The sequence below is a fragment of the Citrus clementina genome, unplaced genomic scaffold (genome assembly GCF_000493195.1).
Source record: "Citrus clementina cultivar Clemenules unplaced genomic scaffold, Citrus_clementina_v1.0 scaffold_3, whole genome shotgun sequence".
In the NCBI taxonomy this organism is placed as follows: domain Eukaryota; kingdom Viridiplantae; phylum Streptophyta; class Magnoliopsida; order Sapindales; family Rutaceae; genus Citrus; species Citrus x clementina.
The window spans coordinates 39,590,100-39,610,400 of NW_006262339.1; the positions used below are offsets into that span (position 1 = coordinate 39,590,100).

Below are 20,301 nucleotides of genomic sequence, written 5' to 3' on the forward strand. Positions count from 1 at the left end.
TACTACAACACTTTGAGAGTGTATCAATCGTCCATCCTAAATTGATAAATGTATCTATTGTCCAATAAACCGTTACTTGCCGTTTAAATATGATGATGTCAGATGGGTAATCTGGTCTTTTCAAATGATACAAGTGATGATTTAAGGGGATATAATAGATAATAAGAGAATTTAAAGGTATACAGGTAATCATTTTTTTTTTACTTTAATTTAAAGTTTTAAGGGTAAAAATGTCAATTCACTATAATTTTGTTAACTTTCAAATGGTAACTAACGGTTTAGTGGTCGATAAATAATTTTTATCAATTTAGGGTGGACGATTAATACACCCTCAAAATATTATAGTATTTTTTATAATAAAATAAATATAGGGTATACGAATGATAATTTACCCAATAATAATAATAAAATGTCAAGTGGAGGAGAGGGTGACGTAACAAAGTCACCCACAAGTCACGCAACCGGAAACTCTTGAGACATTTCCCCGGAAAGCAACGAAGCTTTCATTTCCATTTTTAATCAAAACAAAGTCCCTTTTAGTTTTGATTTTTGAATCTCTCTCATTTTTTTCTTCTTAAGAAGTAACATAGAAGAAGAACAATAATGTATCATCATCCATCATCATCCTCTTCTTCACAACAAAATCCAATGGGCCCCACTACTGCTGCTGGTGTTGGTGGCAGTGGTGGGCTGACTCGGTACGTCTCAGCTCCAGGCTCTCTTTTGAGGACAGCCGTTGATTCCATCATCGGATCATCATCATCATCACCATCACCATCACAACCTTCCATCGTCTCCTCCTCTCACAGCCACCAACACCACCATTACTTCGCCGGTGGCTCTACAACCACAGCTGGCGGTGACTCTTCTCCTGTATCTTCGTTTACCACCACTGAGTCAACTTGCAAAGTCAACTCATCCAACGCTCCAGGTAATAACACCAAATCTGGCTTGCAGAGATCCTACGGCCTCAATGACATTCCTCAAACACATGCTGCCTCCTCCTCCTCCTCCTTGCTCAGACAGCGTAGTTCTCCCGCCGGCTTTCTTAGTCATTTCGCCTCCGAAAACGGTACTGTTTCCTTTTTAAAAAAATATTTTTTTATCGCTTAATGAAACGAGCTGGGTTTAGGGGTAGTTTTGACTTTTCACTGTCACGAGAACTGTACTGGCGGCTTCCAATATTCAAAGTTATCTTATATTTGTAGTTTCTATTTGCTGATTTGTCAACTTGCTTGCCCACGAAGATCGTTTGTTGGCATCACCTTTACTATCATAACCACGTGATAATATGCCTTTGTTGAACGTGAATTGACATTAAAGGCCTCGCGTAAATCTATGCTTTCATTTAAATTAAACAATGACTTTTTTTTAATTTAATTTTTGTATGTTTCGGTCAATGACTCAAATTACTCGGTTGAAGATGACATTAGGTTAGGTATTCAAGTAACTAATCCTTTTCATTTGATTATTTACTGAATTAGGTGGATACAAACTAAGATTAGTCTCTCTCTCTCTCTTTTTAATTTCTATATTAAGTGAATCTTTTTAGTGCCTATCTACGATTAGAATTCAGATTTGTTTTTTGTGCTGGATGCCCTACCCATTTGATGACACGCTAGGACATGCAATGTTGTGATCACCTTTTTTCTTTTTTTAAATAATTTTTATATTAGGTTATCCTATGTTTTTTTTTTCTGTAGTTAATTCAACAAGTACATAGCATAGTGGGTGTCTGAGTGCTTATGGGCTTTAATTGAAAAAATCTTTGGAATTGATATAAGAGATGTAGGTTCAAATCATAAAACTCGATCACAAGAGGAGGTGAGTTAGAATTACGTCCAAATTAAAGTTGGGAGGGAGTTTGGTTTACATTTATGCAATATTTTTATTAAAAAAAAAAGGGAAAGAAAGTTTACGAGGAAAATTATACAGACTCATCATTTTAAGCTAAACTTGGTATCACATGTGTAAATTAATAAGTTTGTACAATTAATTAATTTGTATATGTGTGTACTATTATTTTGTATATAAAGTCATAATTAGTATATGCTATTAATATATTGGACCACTTGCTAGTTGCTTCTGGTTAGAAACTTAAATACACCAATGAGGATACAAGCGAGACTTGACAGCAGCCACCAGCAGCCAGCCAGCTACAAATAAATAATAAACAAAGAAACAAGTGGTTGGGCAGCCAGATTCTAATTACAAGAATCTTTGGTGTAAATTATAGGGAGACAAATCACGTTTTTTGTTATCTGGTTAGGCTTACTGGGTATCTTTCAAGAACTTATTCATATCGAACCCACCAATTTCTGCTCTTGTATCTAAAAAATTAATCGGATTAAACAATGATATCTACACTTTTTACTCCAAGGTCTTATGCTATTAATAATTGTTTGCTCCAATTGAAAAAACAGATTCCTAATTTTTTGTGGGCCTTGGTACAAGGAAAAGAAAATGCTGGACTAGTGTTTCAAAGAAAGTTTCCTAATTTTTGTCTCTCTCCTTCTTGTTATGTGATGTACAAGAAAAGTGCAGAAACTTCGAGTCATCTTTTTTCTCCATTGTTTTGTGGCTTCAAAGTTGTGTATAAGTTATGCAAAGAAGCTAATATTTTGTGGATCTTTCCGGGTTCTTTTGACTCTCTTCTTATGGAGTATTCCTGTGCTTGTAGTAGAGGAAAAGGCTAACACTCTTTGGAAATGTGCAGTGGCAGCTCTGTATTTGGGTAACATGGGAGGAAAGAAATATTTGTATTTTTGAGGGGAAAAGTTGAAGAAGGGTGGGATATAGTTTGTCTTCTTGCTTCACTTCGGGCTTCAATTTTTAAGGAATTTCAAGATTCATCATTTTTCTTCATCCATCTAAATTGGGATAAGTTTTGAGATAGGGAGTTTTAGCTGATTCTGGCCTTGTATAGGGGTGAATGGCTATACTTTTGTATAGCACCAATGGTCTTTTTTCCGTTTTTCTTTTTCTTTTTTTAATTTCTTTAGTGGACAGCAGGTCCACTTTCTGTTTTAAATCTTTATCACTAATACATTTTTGAGTTTCTTATCAAAAAATTGAACTAAAAATTCAGGTAGGACAAAATGCTCCCAATTTAAAATTAGACGTTTGAGTTTTATCTTGAGCAAAAATCACATATGGAACGGGAAAAATGTATTTTTATGAATTCCTACAAAGCAATTGATATTTGGGCTTAATAGCACATGCACACTCTTTCCTTACAAGCCCGTTTAAATTTTATATGGACATAGTTTATTATAAATATTTACCATCATGTACATCATTGCTCTCGTATAAATGAATAAATCGATGAATTATCTTAGTTATACTATTTTCTGAGCAATAGGCATAACTTATAGCTGGAATAGTCTTTATATATCCTTGGTCCAGCGAACCTAATGTGTGTCCTTCTGAAGCTCATTTTCCATGATGTGGTATTGTCCACTTCAATATCATCTAATTTGAGAATGGAGATGCTATAACTTGTTGCGGTTGGTCTGCTTCTGGTTCATTTATAAATAAAAAAATGCAAATTTCATGATTTATTATTGTTATACTTGTTTAATTACATTATGGTCAATGTTCAGTAGGTTTTTCAGTTACAAGGGAAACCGGAAACTATAACTCACAAGGCAGATCTAGTGGTGGCCTTGGAGTGTCAAGGTTAAAGTCTCAATTAAGTTTCACAGGACAAGATTCTCTTTCCCAGATCTCTGAAGAAAGTGAGAATGGTATTGATGGAGTTAGTTCTGGTAGTGGCCGGCAAAATGCCACACATTCTTATTCAACTGCTAGTTTTGGGATGGACTCTTGGGAGAATGGAACTTCCATTGTGTTTTCTGCACCACCAAGTAAAAGAACTAAAACCTTGGATGGAGACATTTTTAATTGTCTCAATGCTTTGGACTCTCAGGTACTAAAAATCATTTCCAAGTACCCTTTTATTTTTAAAATGGGGAGAATAAGTTCAGGTAATCTGTAGCCTACATCACTGATTAATGAATATGTTTTGCCATAACTTCCAAGCATAATATATGTCATGTTGCTATTAATTCAGATAACTATAATTCAGAAATACCAGGGTGTAGTCCTTTTCAGTTAAACTAAAATTTAATATAATACTTGCTCTCAAACTTGTATCTTATGCAATCAGCCCCATCATCTTTAAGGGCCATTGAGTTTATTTATTTATTTTATAAATATATCATAAGCTTTGATGTTTTGGAGTCTGAGTTAGTAACATTTTTAGGGCAAGGATACAAATTAACATATGCAATTTTTAGCTTTTTTTTTCCGCCTGATTTTATTGCTTTTGAGGAGTTGCTTCTCGAATTTTAGGAGGATTCTACATTTGATGAAGTTCACCAAGAATTTGTAGTGTTGGTGATTAGGCTACTTATCAATTTTGGCTTTAACATAATTTATGTTTCACTACTAAACATGTGTTCGCTGTTCATTTCAGTTTACAATGCCGCAAACATCTCTTGAAATGGCTACAGTGGATAATTTATTAAATATCCCTGAAGACTCTGTCCCTTGCAAAATTCGTGCTAAACGTGGCTGTGCTACTCATCCCCGAAGCATCGCTGAAAGGGTTAGTAATGACTAAAGATTCAAAATATATAAATATATTGCATTGTTTTTTCCCTTGTTGATATGAATGCATCACTACTGTTAATGTCATTACTAGAATTTTTTAAGCGATGAATGATCCTGTAATTTACATGGATTTATTTTACTTATTTGAAATTCTTTTATTTCTATATTCAAGCCAAATCTTACCAAGTGATGAATGATCCAGTAATTTATATACATCCATTTTACTTATTTGAAATTCTTTTGCTTCTTTATTCAAGCCAGTTCTTACTAAGGGAATTTAATTATTTAAGCATGAGAAAAATTAGTTTCTTGATATTGGTGAGAATCTCAGTTAAGTCTATGGTTTGTAGACTTTGGGATGTTTGATAACAGCAGGGTTTTGGCTAATTTAGTAACTGTGAGTTTAAAAGCATGGGATATCAAGAACACTGGAAAAAGAGTACCTTGCATATGGAAAGGGCCAAAACCATTATGTAGAATCTTGAAACTTGAATGAAGATAAATCTAAAGGGTCAAAGAATTTTATAGGCTGGGAAACTTAACAAAGAGGTGGGATATGGTATGAAGGATATTGTTGATGGATGTACATAGCTGATGTGATACTCAACCGCTAAGAGTAGAGGTCATTGAGCAAGAACAAACAGTTTTTCTATTTTTTTTGTTACTTTACATTCTACCCAATCTCCTTGGGCAAGAAGGTAGTTATAATGTAATGGTTTTATGGTAAAAGATGAAAATCACATTTTCCATGCGAAATCATATGGTTTTGGCAAAAGAAAAATTTCCTACCAATTATGATATTCAAACCTCACATTGTAATTGGCTATTGTAGTCTATGTACATAACGTCTAGGAATCGAACAGTGTTTTATGATTCAATATTGACTTCGAATCTGTTTCAAATCTTGCATGTTGAAGAAAATTTGTGTAACGTCCTAGGTGAGTCGGCTTGGGGAGGAGTTAATGAGGATCGGTTCATGGCCATCTTCAAGTGGCATTATTTTCTGAGGACAGTGTTTTTGTTATTGTTATTTAATTTTTCCTTTGTCTCTTTTGTTTTGTTTTCTGCTGGTGTTCCCGTGTTGGTTGTGTTTGCTCTTGTGTATGTTACTTCAAGCAGGAAAACAGAAAATGAAAAAAGGCAACCAGATTGTCACTACAATGAACATAAATTCAGGCTGCATCATATGATGAGCATATTATTTGATGATTCTTCTCCTATGTAGAGGACTAAAGCTGGTAAAAAATTATGATACCGTGAGAACAAAATTTTTGCTTGTGTGAATGCTAGCTAATAGCTATGAATTTATATGAAATCTTAAGGCCACTTGTCATCATATGTAAAAAGTAAAGTTCATTTAATTTTTTTTTCAGTTGAAAATTTCAGTTGAAAAATAGGCATGCACACCTATTTGCTGTTGGTTTAGTTGTTAACTAAGTTGTACTTTTCTTTGTTATGTATAGGAGAGAAGAACCAGAATAAGCAGGAAATTGAAGAAATTACAAGACCTTGTTCCAAACATGGACAAGGTAATAACATAATATTTGGGAATTCAAAACTATCCCTCTTTGAGTTTTTGTTGTTTCATTCCGGCCATAAGAGCCTTTAACATGTTATCAACTTGACGTAATGCATTGATGTATACTTAATTTTAATGTTTCAAAATGCTAATGATGTTTGCATTGCCATATGCATTGATATTTCTTTAAAATGTTTGTGCAGCAAACGAGTTATTCTGACATGTTAGACCTGGCAGTGCAGCATATCAAAGGCCTTCAAAATCAAGTGGAGGTACATAATATACCATCAGGAAATGCCAAAATATAGGATTGTTATGCTGATTGTGATTCATTTTTTTTCCCAATATGAAATATAAGATTTTGGTACCTGTCTATAACTTTAGTCAAAATTGGCATTGGCACTTTGTTTTTCATTTTTTATCCCCTTCACCCATATCTCCACCTCCTGCAAATCTTAACCTACTTATCCTACCCTGGCGAGAGCTCAATTCACAATATTACTAATTCACACTTGTCTGTGCATTTTGAATGATCAATATTTGGTTGACATTTTAAGTTCATATTTAGCCTGTCCTTTGACATAACCTGGACTTGATCAATCTTGAACATAACATTGCACGCTTTGCCATCTTGCAGAATCTCCACAAAGATCTCGAGCATTGCACATGTGGATGCAAGCCAACCTCTTGATCTTTGCTGTATCAAAAGAAAGGATTGAAACAATAATGCTGTAGAAACTGGGATACCAAGCATTTGCAGGCCTAATTTTGTACTCTTACCAACTATTTAACTTGGAAAGGAAAGTGTAAGTAAGAAGAAAATTTCAGTTGAAAAAAAATGTATATAACCAAGTAAGTTATTCGTTTCCATTTTTTTACCTTTATCAATTTGGTACGAGATTTTGAATTTGAAGTAGTGCTTTTAGCTTTTCGTTTGTGCAATGGCATGCATTTTAATTTAAATAGAATTGAAATGTTAAGAAGCCTTTTTCATTTGAGGAATTCAGATGCAATACGTTGGAAAATAATTTGCCTGTCGCCCTCTCGACTGTTGAAGTCGCTTGATGGGTCGATGTATGTACATGAGGAGCACCTCCTGGGCACATATTAAGTAATAGTAAATCTCTTATTTTTGTAGTCACACACACTCACTCACACACACATGTATCTCGTTACACTAATTAAAGTAGAAGACGTCTTCTTCATCTTAGGTATAACTACTCGACGTATTTATTATTTATCAACTGTCCATCATTATGAGAAAACCACACTCGTACTTTAAGATTCGAGTCGTTTGACCCTCCATCAAATCCTAACCAAAATACCAAATCATCATGTTTAAATAAAATTTGAAATTTGTCAGCAAATCAAAATTTGGCACGCATCATTGGCGGCTACATGGTGACCATTAACGATGTGTCCGTAGGACATTGAACGCATCATCAGGCTTTAATTTTTGGGATCTAGATAATGGATATCCGGCGTTGAGCATGCGCACATGATCGTTTTTTTTTTTTTTTGTTGAATTATGGACATGTAAGACATTAATATTAACTAAAAAATAGTAACCGAAATTGAACTAAAAGCCCATTGATTTTTAAATAAATTTCTTTATCAGCCACGTTCAGATCTAGATTTTGGATTTTACCCATACACTCGTTACAGTTAGCCAAAAAATTCTCGATAGACATGTTAAACATTAATATTAACTAAAAAATAGTAACCGGAATTGAAATAATAGCCTATTGATTTTTAAGCAAATTTCTTTATCAGCCACGTTCAGATCCAAATTTTAGATTTTACCCATACACTCGTTACAGTTAGCAAAAAAAATCTCGAGACGGGTCGGACCTATTACATTTTTTAGAAAATTTTTAACTATATTTTATAGACTTATAATATATAAAATTTTATCTTTATTAGATTAGACTTTAGATGTAGGGCTAAAAATATTTAAAATTTTAAGTATATGTTATAAACAGAGTAAATAAATATTAAAAGGTATAATTTAACTAAAATAAAATTTTATTTATTTATTAGATATTTATTGAATTTATGAGTAGGGTTTAGACTTTTTAGGTGGAGGCCAAACAAAATTTTTTTTGCCGGTCCTAACACCTAACTTTAAATTTTTTTTGAAAAAATGAAATAAATAATATTCCAAATTAAGACCGATACCTAAATTAGAGAGCTTGTCCTAAGTCCTAACAGATTCAATTCGATTAATCATAGAAAATAGTGAAAAATAACTATTTATTATGTGGCATAACATGATTATTACGTAATTTAAAAATTGATATTTTATCGAGTGAAAAAGAGAAAAAGGAGAAGAAAAGGAAAAAAGAAAAAAAAAAAAGAGAAAATCTTTACTTAAATCTATGATGAAGGCACTACATGCGCAGTATGTCTGTGCCAGCTTGACACCAGTCGCGGCACCACCACCATTATTGTTATTTATTTATTTATTTTATTTTATTTCCTTTTAGCTTCCAGTTCCATTCAAGGGAATTCAATTCAAAACGATGTCGTCGTCGGATGAAGAAGGAGGAGGAGGAGGGGAGGAGTACTTGTTCAAGATCGTGATAATCGGCGACTCGGCGGTGGGGAAATCGAACCTGCTGTCTCGTTACGCTCGGAACGAGTTCAATCCTCACTCGAAGGCGACAATTGGAGTCGAGTTTCAAACGCAGAGCATGGAGATCGACGGCAAGGAAGTCAAGGCTCAGATTTGGGACACCGCCGGCCAGGAGCGTTTCCGCGCCGTCACTTCTGCTTACTACAGAGGCGCCGTCGGTGCTCTCATTGTTTACGACATTACCAGGCGAACCACTTTTGACAGCATCTCCCGCTGGCTCGATGAGCTCAAGAGTAAGTCCAGCACACTACTTTGCTCAACACTTTGATGATCTGGCTCTTCTGCTTAATAAGGTTAAAAAAGAAAAACAAAAACAAAAGAGAAAGAAAAAGTTGATATTTTTGCTGATGCTGAGCATCTTGTTCCTTCTGTTTTTGTTTTAGTGGATGCGGATCTCATCTCCTATCAAAATTCAAAACTTTAGTATTTGTCCATATCTGTTTGAGTAATTTTAGCTTCTGTGCATCTCTTGACTAGATAGGTAATAGGTTCTATTCATAACTGTACCAATTAATTTTTTTTTTTTTCAGAATTCAAGATTTCTCCAGCTTAAGTTACTTTACAGTTCAGCAATTTTCTTTTTTTAATGTAATTTGTTGATTTTAGTTCTGTATCAAATTTAGAGGTAGGTGACAGAATGGTTTAGATCTTATTTCATGAATAAGTGTTGATGATCTATTTCCATGGCATGGATGATTTTCCACGCTAATTATGTCGAATCCATCCAACTATAAAGCAATAAAATTGGTAGTAATATTGCTTTGGTCGACATTGTGCTTTTTTCTTCCAACTTACTCTGTCCCAGAGTGCTGCTGTAGCTAGCTCCAGTTTCCTGAGGCTTGCTAAACAGATCTAGTGAAATATGTCGTTGGAACTTGTGTAAAAGACAGAACTGTTTTCCCTGTGCCCTAGGTCAAGGGTTCTTCCTACCTGAGGTGTTGATTGTATGATGTCATGCATGACATAAGTATGATCTTCTTGGTAGGTGTCCAAGTCCAACTAACGTTTTGTTGGATATTTAAAAACCGAAACATATCTGTGCAGAGTTATTGTGTTAGGTTCAATTTGTGTGAAATTGTCTTGTTGTACATGCTTTGTGGCATTTAAATTTCCTTGTGCTGTAGAATATGTGATAAGAGTACAATTTAGTCATGTTCGGAGTCAGGGAATATTAAATATTTGATGAATTTAGTGCAAAGAGAGATTTCGTTGTCCAATGGCCCTACTAGTTCTGAGTCTGTCCATACAGTGTAATTTAAGAAAAAATTTAAGAAAAAGTTTCATATATCAATAATTTGAAGACGTTTTAAAGGATAAATTAATTGCAGCAGTTTCTTCTATTCGTGATGTTGCTGGGTCAGTCTAAACTAAAATTTATTCTATCAAACTTGACAATCAAACTTTTGTGACTTTATGAGTTTTGACCTGAAGACTGGAATTCATAAATGGGAAACATTTTCATCTAAAATTAATAGTTGATTTAATAACTGTCTAAGGTTGCCTAAGTTATTATTTTAGTTCTTATTCATTTAGTTTATTTCAGCATTCAGTGCATGTGCTGGTGTAATCAACTGGCGAGAACATGATCTTATTTCAGTCAATCTTCATTACTTGCGATCAACCAAGCTTCAAGTCCATCAAGTTCTTGGACTATTTAAAGTGTCTCCCATTTTACTGTTAATATCGTACCGAATCACCTCACGAGCATGCTTTAATATCGTATTGGGTGTATTTGAAATTGGGAAAGGATCTTGGGCTGATTTGGCTTTTCTTAGATCCTGTCAATTTATTGATTTCGTATAAATTGCATAAAATCTGTTTTGTTCTCTATTTCAACTGTTTTAGAGATGTTCTATTTTTAATTGTAAATTCTCAGGCAGTAATTTGGCCTTGTGGACAGCTCGTTAACCTTCTTTTTTTTTTTTCAATTTATAAATAGCAAACAGAGAAACTTTTGTATAATATTAGAGAAACAAAGACACTTGTTCACTTTTGTACATCTCACTTTACTATTAGATCAATTCTGCTTGATTTTGTTGAAAATATCGGTATTTGAAATGATATTAATGCTAGATAGCTATGAAAGGGTTGTATGGAATTGCATGCTCATATAAATTGGTCATGGTTTACATTATAGAAAAAGGAAAGAGGGATGGAGACAGAGAATCTATGGTCGAGATCCACCTGATCATCAATTGCATGCATGCTACTACATCATCCAGTTTTAACAATCATGTGGTGTCTCATCAACATTGATGTGGTAGCACTGGTCGTACAAAATAATTGTGTTATTCAGTTGAGCTGCTTATATCTCATTACTAAAAGTTACTCTAACCTCAACCAAGAAATCATGAGGAATTTGCAAAAATTGAAGATTTTCTCCCTTTATTATTTCTGTTTTTGGAGCATTTTCATCATCATTGTCAATGTACAATATATGAGCATGTGTTTGTTACCGGAAGGTCTATTTTACTTGTCCTTTTTTCCATCCTCTATTGTATGCAACTTTTTTGTATTTGCTTATAGGTTCTGAGATCCCTAGGATTTTGCTAAATTGAACCATCTTGCAGCTCATTCTGATACCACTGTGGCAAGGATGCTGGTCGGGAACAAATGTGATTTGGAGAGTATCCGGAATGTGAGCACTGAAGAAGGCAAAAGCCTTGCAGAAGCAGAAGGGTTGTTTTTCATGGAAACTTCTGCATTGGACTCGACGAATGTTAAAAGTGCTTTTGAGATTGTCATCCGAGAGATTTACAGCAATGTCAGCAGGAAGGTCCTGAATTCAGATAGTTACAAAGCTGAATTATCTCTCAACCGGGTAACCCTCGTAAAATCTGAAACCGATGGATCAAAGCAAACATCCGGTTATTTTTCTTGCTGTTCAAGGTGACCTCTATTCTTATATTACATCCTCCAGAAACTGTACAACCTGCAATACGTCTCAGTGTTTGGTTTGCTAATTTTAAAATTTTAATTTATTCAGCCTGTTGTTTGCTTGTTTGTTCCTAAATGGGTGTCTTTTGGGCATGTCTAATCACCAAATAAGGTGGTGTTATAGAAATGATTTGTTACATTTCACTCAAGAAAAAGAAGAGTTAAATTTTTGCTGCATAAATTAAGCAGACAGCTATTTCTTTGTGATTTTGTATTATGCCAAGTGACCGTGTTTATATTCAGTTGTTAATTTTCTTATTAATATTCCAAAAAAAATTGTCATTTTTTTAATATGTATTTCTCCCTTTGGCATCATAGGCTCTTTTTTTTTTTTTTTTTTCAATTGTAGTATCATTTGTAGGCTTACCATTATAAGAGTGCGATTGGCTGGAGGATTAAAAGTGGGTATTGGACTATTTTTTATATTATATCTTAATCTCATGTTTGGTGCTCTCAACAGTATTAGGATTACCTTATCTTTGGACCAACAAAATAATCTAAATTTTGTAATGGAAGTTATCCCAAGGGGGGCCAAGGATTAGTTGGTTAAGGATTGATAACTCAATTAAACATAATAGTTTCTAAGTATTAAAAAATTGTAATATGTGATAAATGTTATAAAAAATATTGATTTTAATAGTGTAAATAATAAATTATACTAGACATCATTATTAATTTCACATTAAACTATGATCCTATTTTAATTTATATAATTATTAAATATTTTTATAATTTCATTTTTACATTTTAAATTAATTGTTAAATTAATATTCAAAATATATATTTTTATAAAATAATATATCGTTATATAACAATAATATAAATATCAGAAATTTAAATTATTATTTATATTTCATTAATATCATTGAGGTTGATTGTTATAATTAATAATACAAAATTTTAGTTTATAATAATAATAATAACAACAACAACAACTTGTAAATTATAATATTATAATATAAATTATTATAAATAAAAATATTAAATTATAATTAAAAATGTTTTTTAACTTTATATTAAATGAATTTTTCGTTTGTATTGATTCAATTAAACTATGATTAACTAAATATTTATTTATTTTAATTAATTTCAATAATAGTAATAAAAAATTGATGTGTTAAATAACTATCTATTCCACTCTAATTATGAATTATACCAAATATAAAACAGTATTAAATAAAATCTTATTCTATTCCATCTCATTCTATCACATTTCATCCTCCTCATATCGTGCATGCCAAATGCTACAAATCGTTTGAATACTTCTATTGCTTCTAGAATAGCGTGACGTGACCCTAGTCTTTGCTTACGCAGGAAACAAAGGTTCAATTGGGAGTTCAAGCTAAGTAGAATTTTGGTTAGAACTTAGAATAGAAAAATATTAAATTTTTATTGGATCCATATATCGAAAAAGTACTTAGAAATTTTAGTATTTCACACGTTGAAAGTTTCTCTAGGAAGATCTATTTGTTGTAAAGCTCCACCATAGACTGTTGAGCAATTGTCATAAGACCACAAATTCATGTTAATGGCGTTCCTCACAATCTACAGAGACATTATGATTCATTAATGGTATGGTTCATAAATCTATCAAGACTAGGTCGAAAATCCTTTCCCATTGCCTTAACAATATTGTAAAAGAAAGACCTTTTCCATAAGAACTCAAATAAGTATTAACAATAAGTCGAATGACATAACACTCATTTCTGGCACATGATGTGACTACGTGAATCTACATCTCGGTAGCAATCTTTCGGATCATATTCTAGAATCTAGAACCTCGCTTGTGACCAAATTATACATATATATGCCAATTTTATTTGTGGGAAGTATTATGTTAGGGCAAATGGTTCAACAAGACTTCAAGCAATTGCATTTATATTTTGTAGGTGGGAAACCAAATCACAAGAAAAGGCCAACCCTACCACCATTCATGATCAATCCATCAAACAGAAACAATCTTAAAGATTAAAGAAAATTTAAAAAAACAATAATAATAATAATAATAATAGGAGTCAGATTCAAATTCTAATCATGAACTACAACAGAATGATTATAAAAATCTTGCTGAAAAGAAAAGAAAAAAAAAATATATATATATAGAGATTAACAAAAAGATAAGCCGACCCATCAACATAATGACTTTAGTGGTGAACGTAGTTGCTCCCCCACACAACTCAAAATGCACTTTGAATCTCCTTCTAGAAGGCCTTTCTTTTTCAATTTCCTACTTGATTGGGATAGATAGAATTACAGCCGCTTCCTTTTGTTATTATTATCTTTTTATTCTTTTTGGGATTGTTGTGGGATTGGGATTTGCTCTCTCACTCATTGGGACTGAGACCTCCAGTACTTGGCATTTTCAAACCCATTTTTGCAGAGCTGATAGTCCTCAATGGTTTGATCAATTTCAGCCTGTGAGTTCATCACAAAAGGGCCGTACTGCACCACCGGTTCGTTCAGCGGCTGCCCTGCGATGAGCACAAATCTCAGTTGCTTTGAAGATCTGTTCCAAGCACTCAGGCCGTCTCCAAGACTCAGCACTAAAACGTTATGGGCTGATACGGCCGATGAGTTTACCGTGCCGAAAACCCCTTCGCCTTCGATCGTATACACAAAGGCATTCCATGTTTCTGGGATGCTCTGGTGAATTTGAGCTCTGGGTTTCAAAGTAAAATCAAGAAACATCGTCGGTGTTCTTGTGTAAACCGGAGACCGGACTCCCATCGATTCTCCGGCTATTATTCGGACTTCGACCCCATCTGTCTCTGCCCTTTTTATCTCCTCGCTTGGAATTTCTTGATACCTCGGTTCAATCCTGCAACAATAAAATGCATATCTTAGTGGTGAAATTATGAGCAGAAGCAATAAAATCTTGAGAGCTTTTTGAAGTTGGCGTTTGTTTCATACATTTTGTCCCTGGAAGATAGATTGATCCAAAGTTGTAAACCATTTTGTACGCCTTCACCGGCAGGCATTTCGGAGTGGACTATTCCTCTTCCTGCTGTCATCCACTGCACCAAAAAATAAAAAAAATAAAAAATCAAAAGATTAATTATAGTAACTTGTATTATGCCTCATCAATAAAAAAAAGAAAAAAAAAAAAGAACTTGTATTATGCAAATGATACTGATAAGAAGAATAAACATCTTATGATTTTTGATTAATTGATATTTTTCTTTTTTAATTACCTGTACATCACCAGTATGGATTGTACCCTTGTGGCCTGAAAAATCTTGATGAGTAATTCCTCCCTGAAATTTACAAAAGCCCAGAATTTAGTTTCTTATAAATTCAAACCCAAATTGAGTAAAGATTTCGAAGATAGATAGATAAATAAATAAATATATAAGAGCTTACCTGTAACATGTATGTAACAGTCTCAAAACCTGCAAAAACAGAGTTGATGAAATGAAATGAAATTCAAAAGTGGCATTAATGATCATGAAAAAGACCATTAACCAGAGAAAATAAATCATTTTGAAAAAGAATCAAAGATTTCAATTCAAGAACCTCTGTGTGGATGATCTGGAAATCCAGCAGGAGGAGACACTGAAACCAAGAGCACAAAATGAAATGCATGTTCTTTGTTAATCATACAGTAATGAATAATGAAACAAGACTATTATATACATACATATATACACATACCTGAAAATTCATCCAGCATTAGAAAAGGATCCAAACTCCTCAAGTCACCTCTAAAAAATAAAGAAACAAGAACCCATCAACAAACATTGAATTAAATCTCCAAGAAAGAAAAAAGAATTAAAAAAGGGAACAAGATCATAAAAGATCATCCCCCTATTGAAAGCAATTTAATTTTATTACCTTCCAATAGCTCTCCTAACAACAGCACCATCACCATCATGTGAAAGCTTCCCATGAACTTTCTTGGCCACCATTCTTGGCCTGCTGAAGCAAGGGCTCTCGTCTGATGCTGACATGATATTTCTGATCTTGTTGTTGCTTTCGATTGATGCAGAGGGATATAATTTGAAAGGCAATCTGTTTCTAAAACTTGATAAAGCTCTCATAGAATGCCACAACAAGAACCAAAGTCCTTTTGTTGGCAAAGTTGGTATGTTTCTCTTTGCACAACTACAGCCCTTTATATATATAACTGTCTTTGGGAGAATTTTGGAAGACAAAATTTCTTCTTTTTTTTTTTTAAAAATTTTTTTATGAATTAAAAAATTAAAAATTAAAATTGAAGTGTTTGGTTGGGTCTGATGAGTCCGAGTACACAGATTGGAAATTGGATATGTGGGGGGAACATTTCGGGTGGGGTCCACAATACATCCTTGGACCAATCATAATGATGATGTCAGGCTTATGTGATCATGATGGGGGCCTCTAAAATATCTATTCATTCGAGTCAATATATTCATACACATTCCAAATTTACGGTTGATTCTATTTTTTGCTCGATATTCATACCTTTTAAGTTTGGTCAAAACAAGTAATTATATAATTTGTTCATTATCATAATATCATTTTTTGGGTGGATTTTAATTACAATTTTTTTTTTCAAGATTGGATTTTGATAAACATATATCTCAGCATTTATTTGGTCAAAATCGAGAAATTAAGAATTGTGATCAGTACGTTATCTTGTAAAATTTAATAGTAACGAATAGGATATATATATATAACTTAATGGATAGGCCATCCTTTATGACAATGACAAAGCTCATCATGATGATATCATTAAACCCAAAAAAAGGAAATTAAAATTATACATTCGTGGCCTATATGATGCCAAGAAAATATTATACCATTAATCGTGAATCTCATATAAGACTGGTAAGTCCTTTAAGATTTGGTTCTTTATATGCCAATGAGATAAACATTTTATTTGTAGACTTATGAAGATCTTTCTCAAGTGTCCATGATGTAATTAGTAGGTGAATTAAGAATAACATTTTCAATGGAAAGGTAAGATTCTATTCAAATTTGGAAGCTACAATATATAAACTATGAATATGATACCAAATCAATCCATATAAAATTATATCTAGCAAACTTAGAAATCCAATTTGTTAGTCACTACACAAACAAATCTGCAGATGCCTTTTCAAATAAAATATAAATCTAAACTAATTGGATTTGAATTTCAGAGAGAAATGCCTTTCTTTGTTGTTTTACATTATTTTGGTTGGAGTCTCTAATTTTGTGACTAGTAAATGCACCATTTTTCTTTTATATATGGGGTCTAATATTTGAATGACATCTATAATACCTAAGCATTGCGTTTGCTTTATTCAAAAGAACAAACAAATCACCTTTTGACTATTGTTATAATAATAATTATTATTATTTCATACACTTTTGTTTTACCAATTCTTTAATTAATTGCACAAGGACATTCTCACATACAATAATAAAGCACATGCGAGAAATTTTATGGTCCTCCTCGACTGAGAACTTTTAGAATAAAGACACAGCAAGTTATTGCTAGCTGGCAATAATGGGTCATTGCAAAGTCTCACACTCTCACATCGTGCATTTGCATCGCAAAAGATAAAGAGAGAAAAATGAGAATCTGCTTCTATTATTATTATTATTATTATTATTTCTGGTACAAAAGCTTACATTAAGGTTACAAAAAGGTCCTTAATTTATTTTGACATTAATCAAATTAAAACACACTTTAATCGTGATTTTTTTTTTTTTAATAAAAGGGCGGGCAAATTAAGCTCAAATAATTTTTTATTTTTCCTCCTTTATTACCTCCAAGACTCGAACCCGGGCGTCAGCTGCTACAAGCTTGTTGTTGTTACCAATCCGACCACGTCATTGAGGGCTAATCGTGAATCTCGTATACCGCAATCGTCAAAATTGATAGACTTGTATAGAGTTATTATCAAAATTGTCATAATTGTTCGGAAGATATTGATTCATGTGAATGTTTATCGAAACTAATTTTTATCCCCCCACTTGTAACTTTGAATCTCGCTATCAGTTATGATCCATGATGTTTCTTGTTATTATTCACTTACTTCGCTTCATTGTTATGAGATAATGAAATGAGGATTCGCCTTTTCCTTACACACTTGAGAATAAGTACCAAAGATATCATTTTCTATACTTACGTCTGTATTTTGTGCTCTCTTTTTCTAGCTCTTACTAACAATATTGTGTACTTAATTTGTATTGGTGTTGATGAATTTATATAAAAAAAACTTCTGGCTTCCGTAACAAATGATGTGATATTTACAAGAATTGTTATTCAAATGATTTCATAATAGCATTTTTAATGTAAAGGTAAGATATTATTTAAATTTTTTATTCACGGAGGCTAATTAAAGAGGATTAGTGTTATGAGTCATCAATATTCAATGCCATAGCTAACCTTTTCTTTGTATTTTTGGAGCGCATGACCGTCCTACATAATATTTACATTAGTCATTTTAGTTTTTTGTTATTGATAACAAATTTTTATTCTATATATATATATAGTAGTTTTTTTGTCAGTGATTTTAAAATGCAGAAAAGTCCAAAAAAATTTTAAAACCGCACGGTTTTAAAGGCTTACAGTTTTAAGTCATGTATAACTTTGTATTTTTGGAGCGCGTGATCATCCTGCATAATATTTACAATTTTTCATTCTATATATAATATGTATTTTTAAATGTAATGTACTACGGAATACATGCAACGTGTAACAACAATATTAATGTCAATAACAAAAACAACAAAAACAAAATATGAAAATTGTGACGACGGTCACTAAAAATGCAACACTTTATTTAGCAAAACCCATTTTTTTTTTCTAATTGTGCTCCCAACAAAATCAAATGACATGTATAATACCTAAGCATTGCGTTTGCTAGATTCAACAACAGAAACAAAATCAACTTTGACCTCTCCTCTTGTTGTTGCTGTTGTTATTATCATTATTATTTTATTCATTTCTTGTTTTAACAATTTTTATGTATAAGGTTGATTTATCTTTTATTTTATTTTTTTATTTAACCAATCATATACTACTACGTCAATTTATATAAAAATAATTTATACAAGAATTTTGTAGTCATAACATTAATATTTTATTTTAGTTAATAAAGAGAAACATTATGGTCATCATGCATTGCCAAGTCTCGTCATGCATTGCATACCAAAAGAGAAAGAGATCATCATATTTCTATTTTCTTCTCTTTTATGTATAGAGAATATTATTATCTTCTTAATTGATTCTAAACTTACATAAAACCATATCGGAAGATGCCTTTGAAGACCTAAATAGCTAAATTCCAATTCCTTATTCATTATAATTGTAACTTGGAATTGCAGATTCCATCTTCATAATTTGTGTTCTATATCAAAGTGAAAAGATGTTGCTTCACTGGATTTGAATTTAGAACAATGGATATTAATTTGTTAACCCTATCCATCACTTGCATCTTACGTTGTGATCCCTTGTAACTTGCATCATGAGTATATTAATGGTTGCTGTTCAAAGGCTTGAAGCAATTATTGGGTTAGCTATTGTTTTGTTAATTTCTAGTAACAAAAAAAAAAAAAAAAAATTTGACTTAAATCAATCAATCGACTTTGTGGGATAAATAATTTTTATTTATAAATCATTATACACATCAGTTTGACTTTAGGATAAATAATATGCCTTAATCTTGATGTTGTTGTGAAACTAGAAGGAATCAATGCATCTTTCGTCCCCTTAAGACTGGATTAATTAGAAAAATTATAGTAAAGTTGACTTTAGGATAAATAATATGCCTTAATCTTAATCTTGTTGTGAAACTAGAAGGAACCAATGCATCTTTCATCCCTCTAAGAGTGGATTAATTAGAAAAATTATAGATATGCATCTAGTGTTTGCTTGAAGTCTTGAACAGACTAATTTGATATTCACATGAAACTCAATATCTTACTGCATAAATTCATAAAAACAAAATTTTAAATTTATAGTTTATACTTTAGGACCAGTTTGGTGATGTTGTAACTTTCAAAATAATTACGGTTAGTTGTGCTGTAAAAATAATTAACTGTGAAGAAAATCAATTAAACATTTGGTAAAATTTATTTTTAAAAATACTATGAGTTTTAAAAACAGTCGCATGTGTTTGGTAAATCTTGCTATTAAACTGTTATAATAATATAAACAACTGAATTGAACACAATATTAAATAAAATTTGTTTAGACATTAATAAACATGTATATAAATTTTTTTTTATTGTGTACATATAATAGTTGATAGTTCAAATAAATATTTCATATCATTGATTTTATCTTTTATTTTGTTATCTCAATCTAATTAGTAATAATAATAATTTCTTTAAAGTTAATGATTTTATTTATTCATTAATAAGAATAATTTTGAATTTTGCTAATATATGTGAGAATAGAGTGATGATACAGTCATAAACTCTTGTACAAACTGATGTGGTAGTAATTATTTGGTTGTATGAAAATATAAAATAATAGAAATAAATCATGTGGGTCAAGAGATATTTAATTCAACCAATTTTATCATGCCACGTCAGTTTGTACAAGAGTTAGTGACTATATCATTACTCGTGAGAATATATATATATATATGAAATTATATTAAGTATAAAAGTGATTATCAAA

At 32.1% G+C, this 20,301-nt stretch overlaps 3 protein-coding genes across 7 annotated transcripts; 2 read left to right on the top strand and 1 right to left on the bottom strand.

Moving 5' to 3' along the window:
* The first annotated feature begins 452 nt into the window (after positions 1-452).
* LOC18049882 (transcription factor bHLH128) lies at positions 453-6,980 on the top strand. Of its 4 annotated transcripts, none has more exons than XM_006443072.2 (6): positions 453-1,072; positions 3,603-3,928; positions 4,478-4,609; positions 6,078-6,143; positions 6,337-6,405; positions 6,771-6,980. In XM_006443072.2, the coding sequence occupies exons 1-6, from the start codon at positions 604-606 to the stop codon at positions 6,822-6,824; spliced, it is 1,116 nt and encodes a 371-aa protein (XP_006443135.1). In that variant the 5' UTR covers positions 453-603; the 3' UTR covers positions 6,825-6,980. The 4 variants fall into 4 exon arrangements, 3 of the variants coding, with proteins under 3 accessions (XP_006443135.1, XP_024045061.1, XP_024045060.1); XM_024189292.1 differs by having other exon boundaries at positions 504-1,072; positions 3,606-3,928; XR_002906616.1 differs by lacking the exons at positions 6,337-6,405; positions 6,771-6,980 and adding an exon at positions 5,532-5,852.
* Positions 6,852-11,947, top strand: LOC18049883 (ras-related protein RABA5c). Of its 2 annotated transcripts, none has more exons than XM_024189294.1 (3): positions 6,852-6,939; positions 8,620-9,001; positions 11,339-11,947. In XM_024189294.1, the coding sequence occupies exons 2-3, from the start codon at positions 8,656-8,658 to the stop codon at positions 11,659-11,661; spliced, it is 669 nt and encodes a 222-aa protein (XP_024045062.1). In that variant the 5' UTR covers positions 6,852-6,939; positions 8,620-8,655; the 3' UTR covers positions 11,662-11,947. The 2 variants fall into 2 exon arrangements, with proteins under 2 accessions (XP_024045062.1, XP_006443137.2); XM_006443074.2 differs by having other exon boundaries at positions 6,896-6,985.
* A 1,832-nt stretch (positions 11,948-13,779) lies between these two features.
* Positions 13,780-15,830, bottom strand: LOC18049884 (pirin-like protein). Its single transcript, XM_006443075.2, has 7 exons — positions 15,537-15,830; positions 15,357-15,406; positions 15,219-15,257; positions 15,066-15,094; positions 14,897-14,959; positions 14,616-14,719; positions 13,780-14,523 (listed from the first exon to the last, which is right to left on the bottom strand). The coding sequence occupies exons 1-7, from the start codon at positions 15,740-15,742 to the stop codon at positions 14,034-14,036; spliced, it is 981 nt and encodes a 326-aa protein (XP_006443138.1). The 5' UTR covers positions 15,743-15,830; the 3' UTR covers positions 13,780-14,033.
* Between the last annotated feature and the right edge of the window lie 4,471 nt (positions 15,831-20,301).

What these genes read in the sequence shown, in the direction of transcription:
- LOC18049882 (XM_006443072.2), top strand. Translation starts at nt 604, where the DNA reads ATGTATCATCATCCATCATCATCCTCTTCTTCACAACAAAATCCAATG. An exon ending in CCCGAAGCATCGCTGAAAGG is followed by an intron (nt 4,610 to 6,077) that starts GTTAGTAATGAC and finishes TGTTATGTATAG; the next exon opens with GAGAGAAGAACCAGAATAAG. An exon ending in GCCTTCAAAATCAAGTGGAG is followed by an intron (nt 6,406 to 6,770) that starts GTACATAATATA and finishes GCCATCTTGCAG; the next exon opens with AATCTCCACAAAGATCTCGA.
- LOC18049883 (XM_024189294.1), top strand. Translation starts at nt 8,656, where the DNA reads ATGTCGTCGTCGGATGAAGAAGGAGGAGGAGGAGGGGAGGAGTACTTG. An exon ending in CTGGCTCGATGAGCTCAAGA is followed by an intron (nt 9,002 to 11,338) that starts GTAAGTCCAGCA and finishes ACCATCTTGCAG; the next exon opens with CTCATTCTGATACCACTGTG.
- LOC18049884 (XM_006443075.2), bottom strand. Translation starts at nt 15,742, where the DNA reads ATGAGAGCTTTATCAAGTTTTAGAAACAGATTGCCTTTCAAATTATAT. An exon ending in CTGTTACATACATGTTACAG is followed by an intron (nt 14,960 to 15,065) that starts GTAAGCTCTTAT and finishes TGTAAATTTCAG; the next exon opens with GGAGGAATTACTCATCAAGA. An exon ending in CTATCTTCCAGGGACAAAAT is followed by an intron (nt 14,524 to 14,615) that starts GTATGAAACAAA and finishes TTATTGTTGCAG; the next exon opens with GATTGAACCGAGGTATCAAG.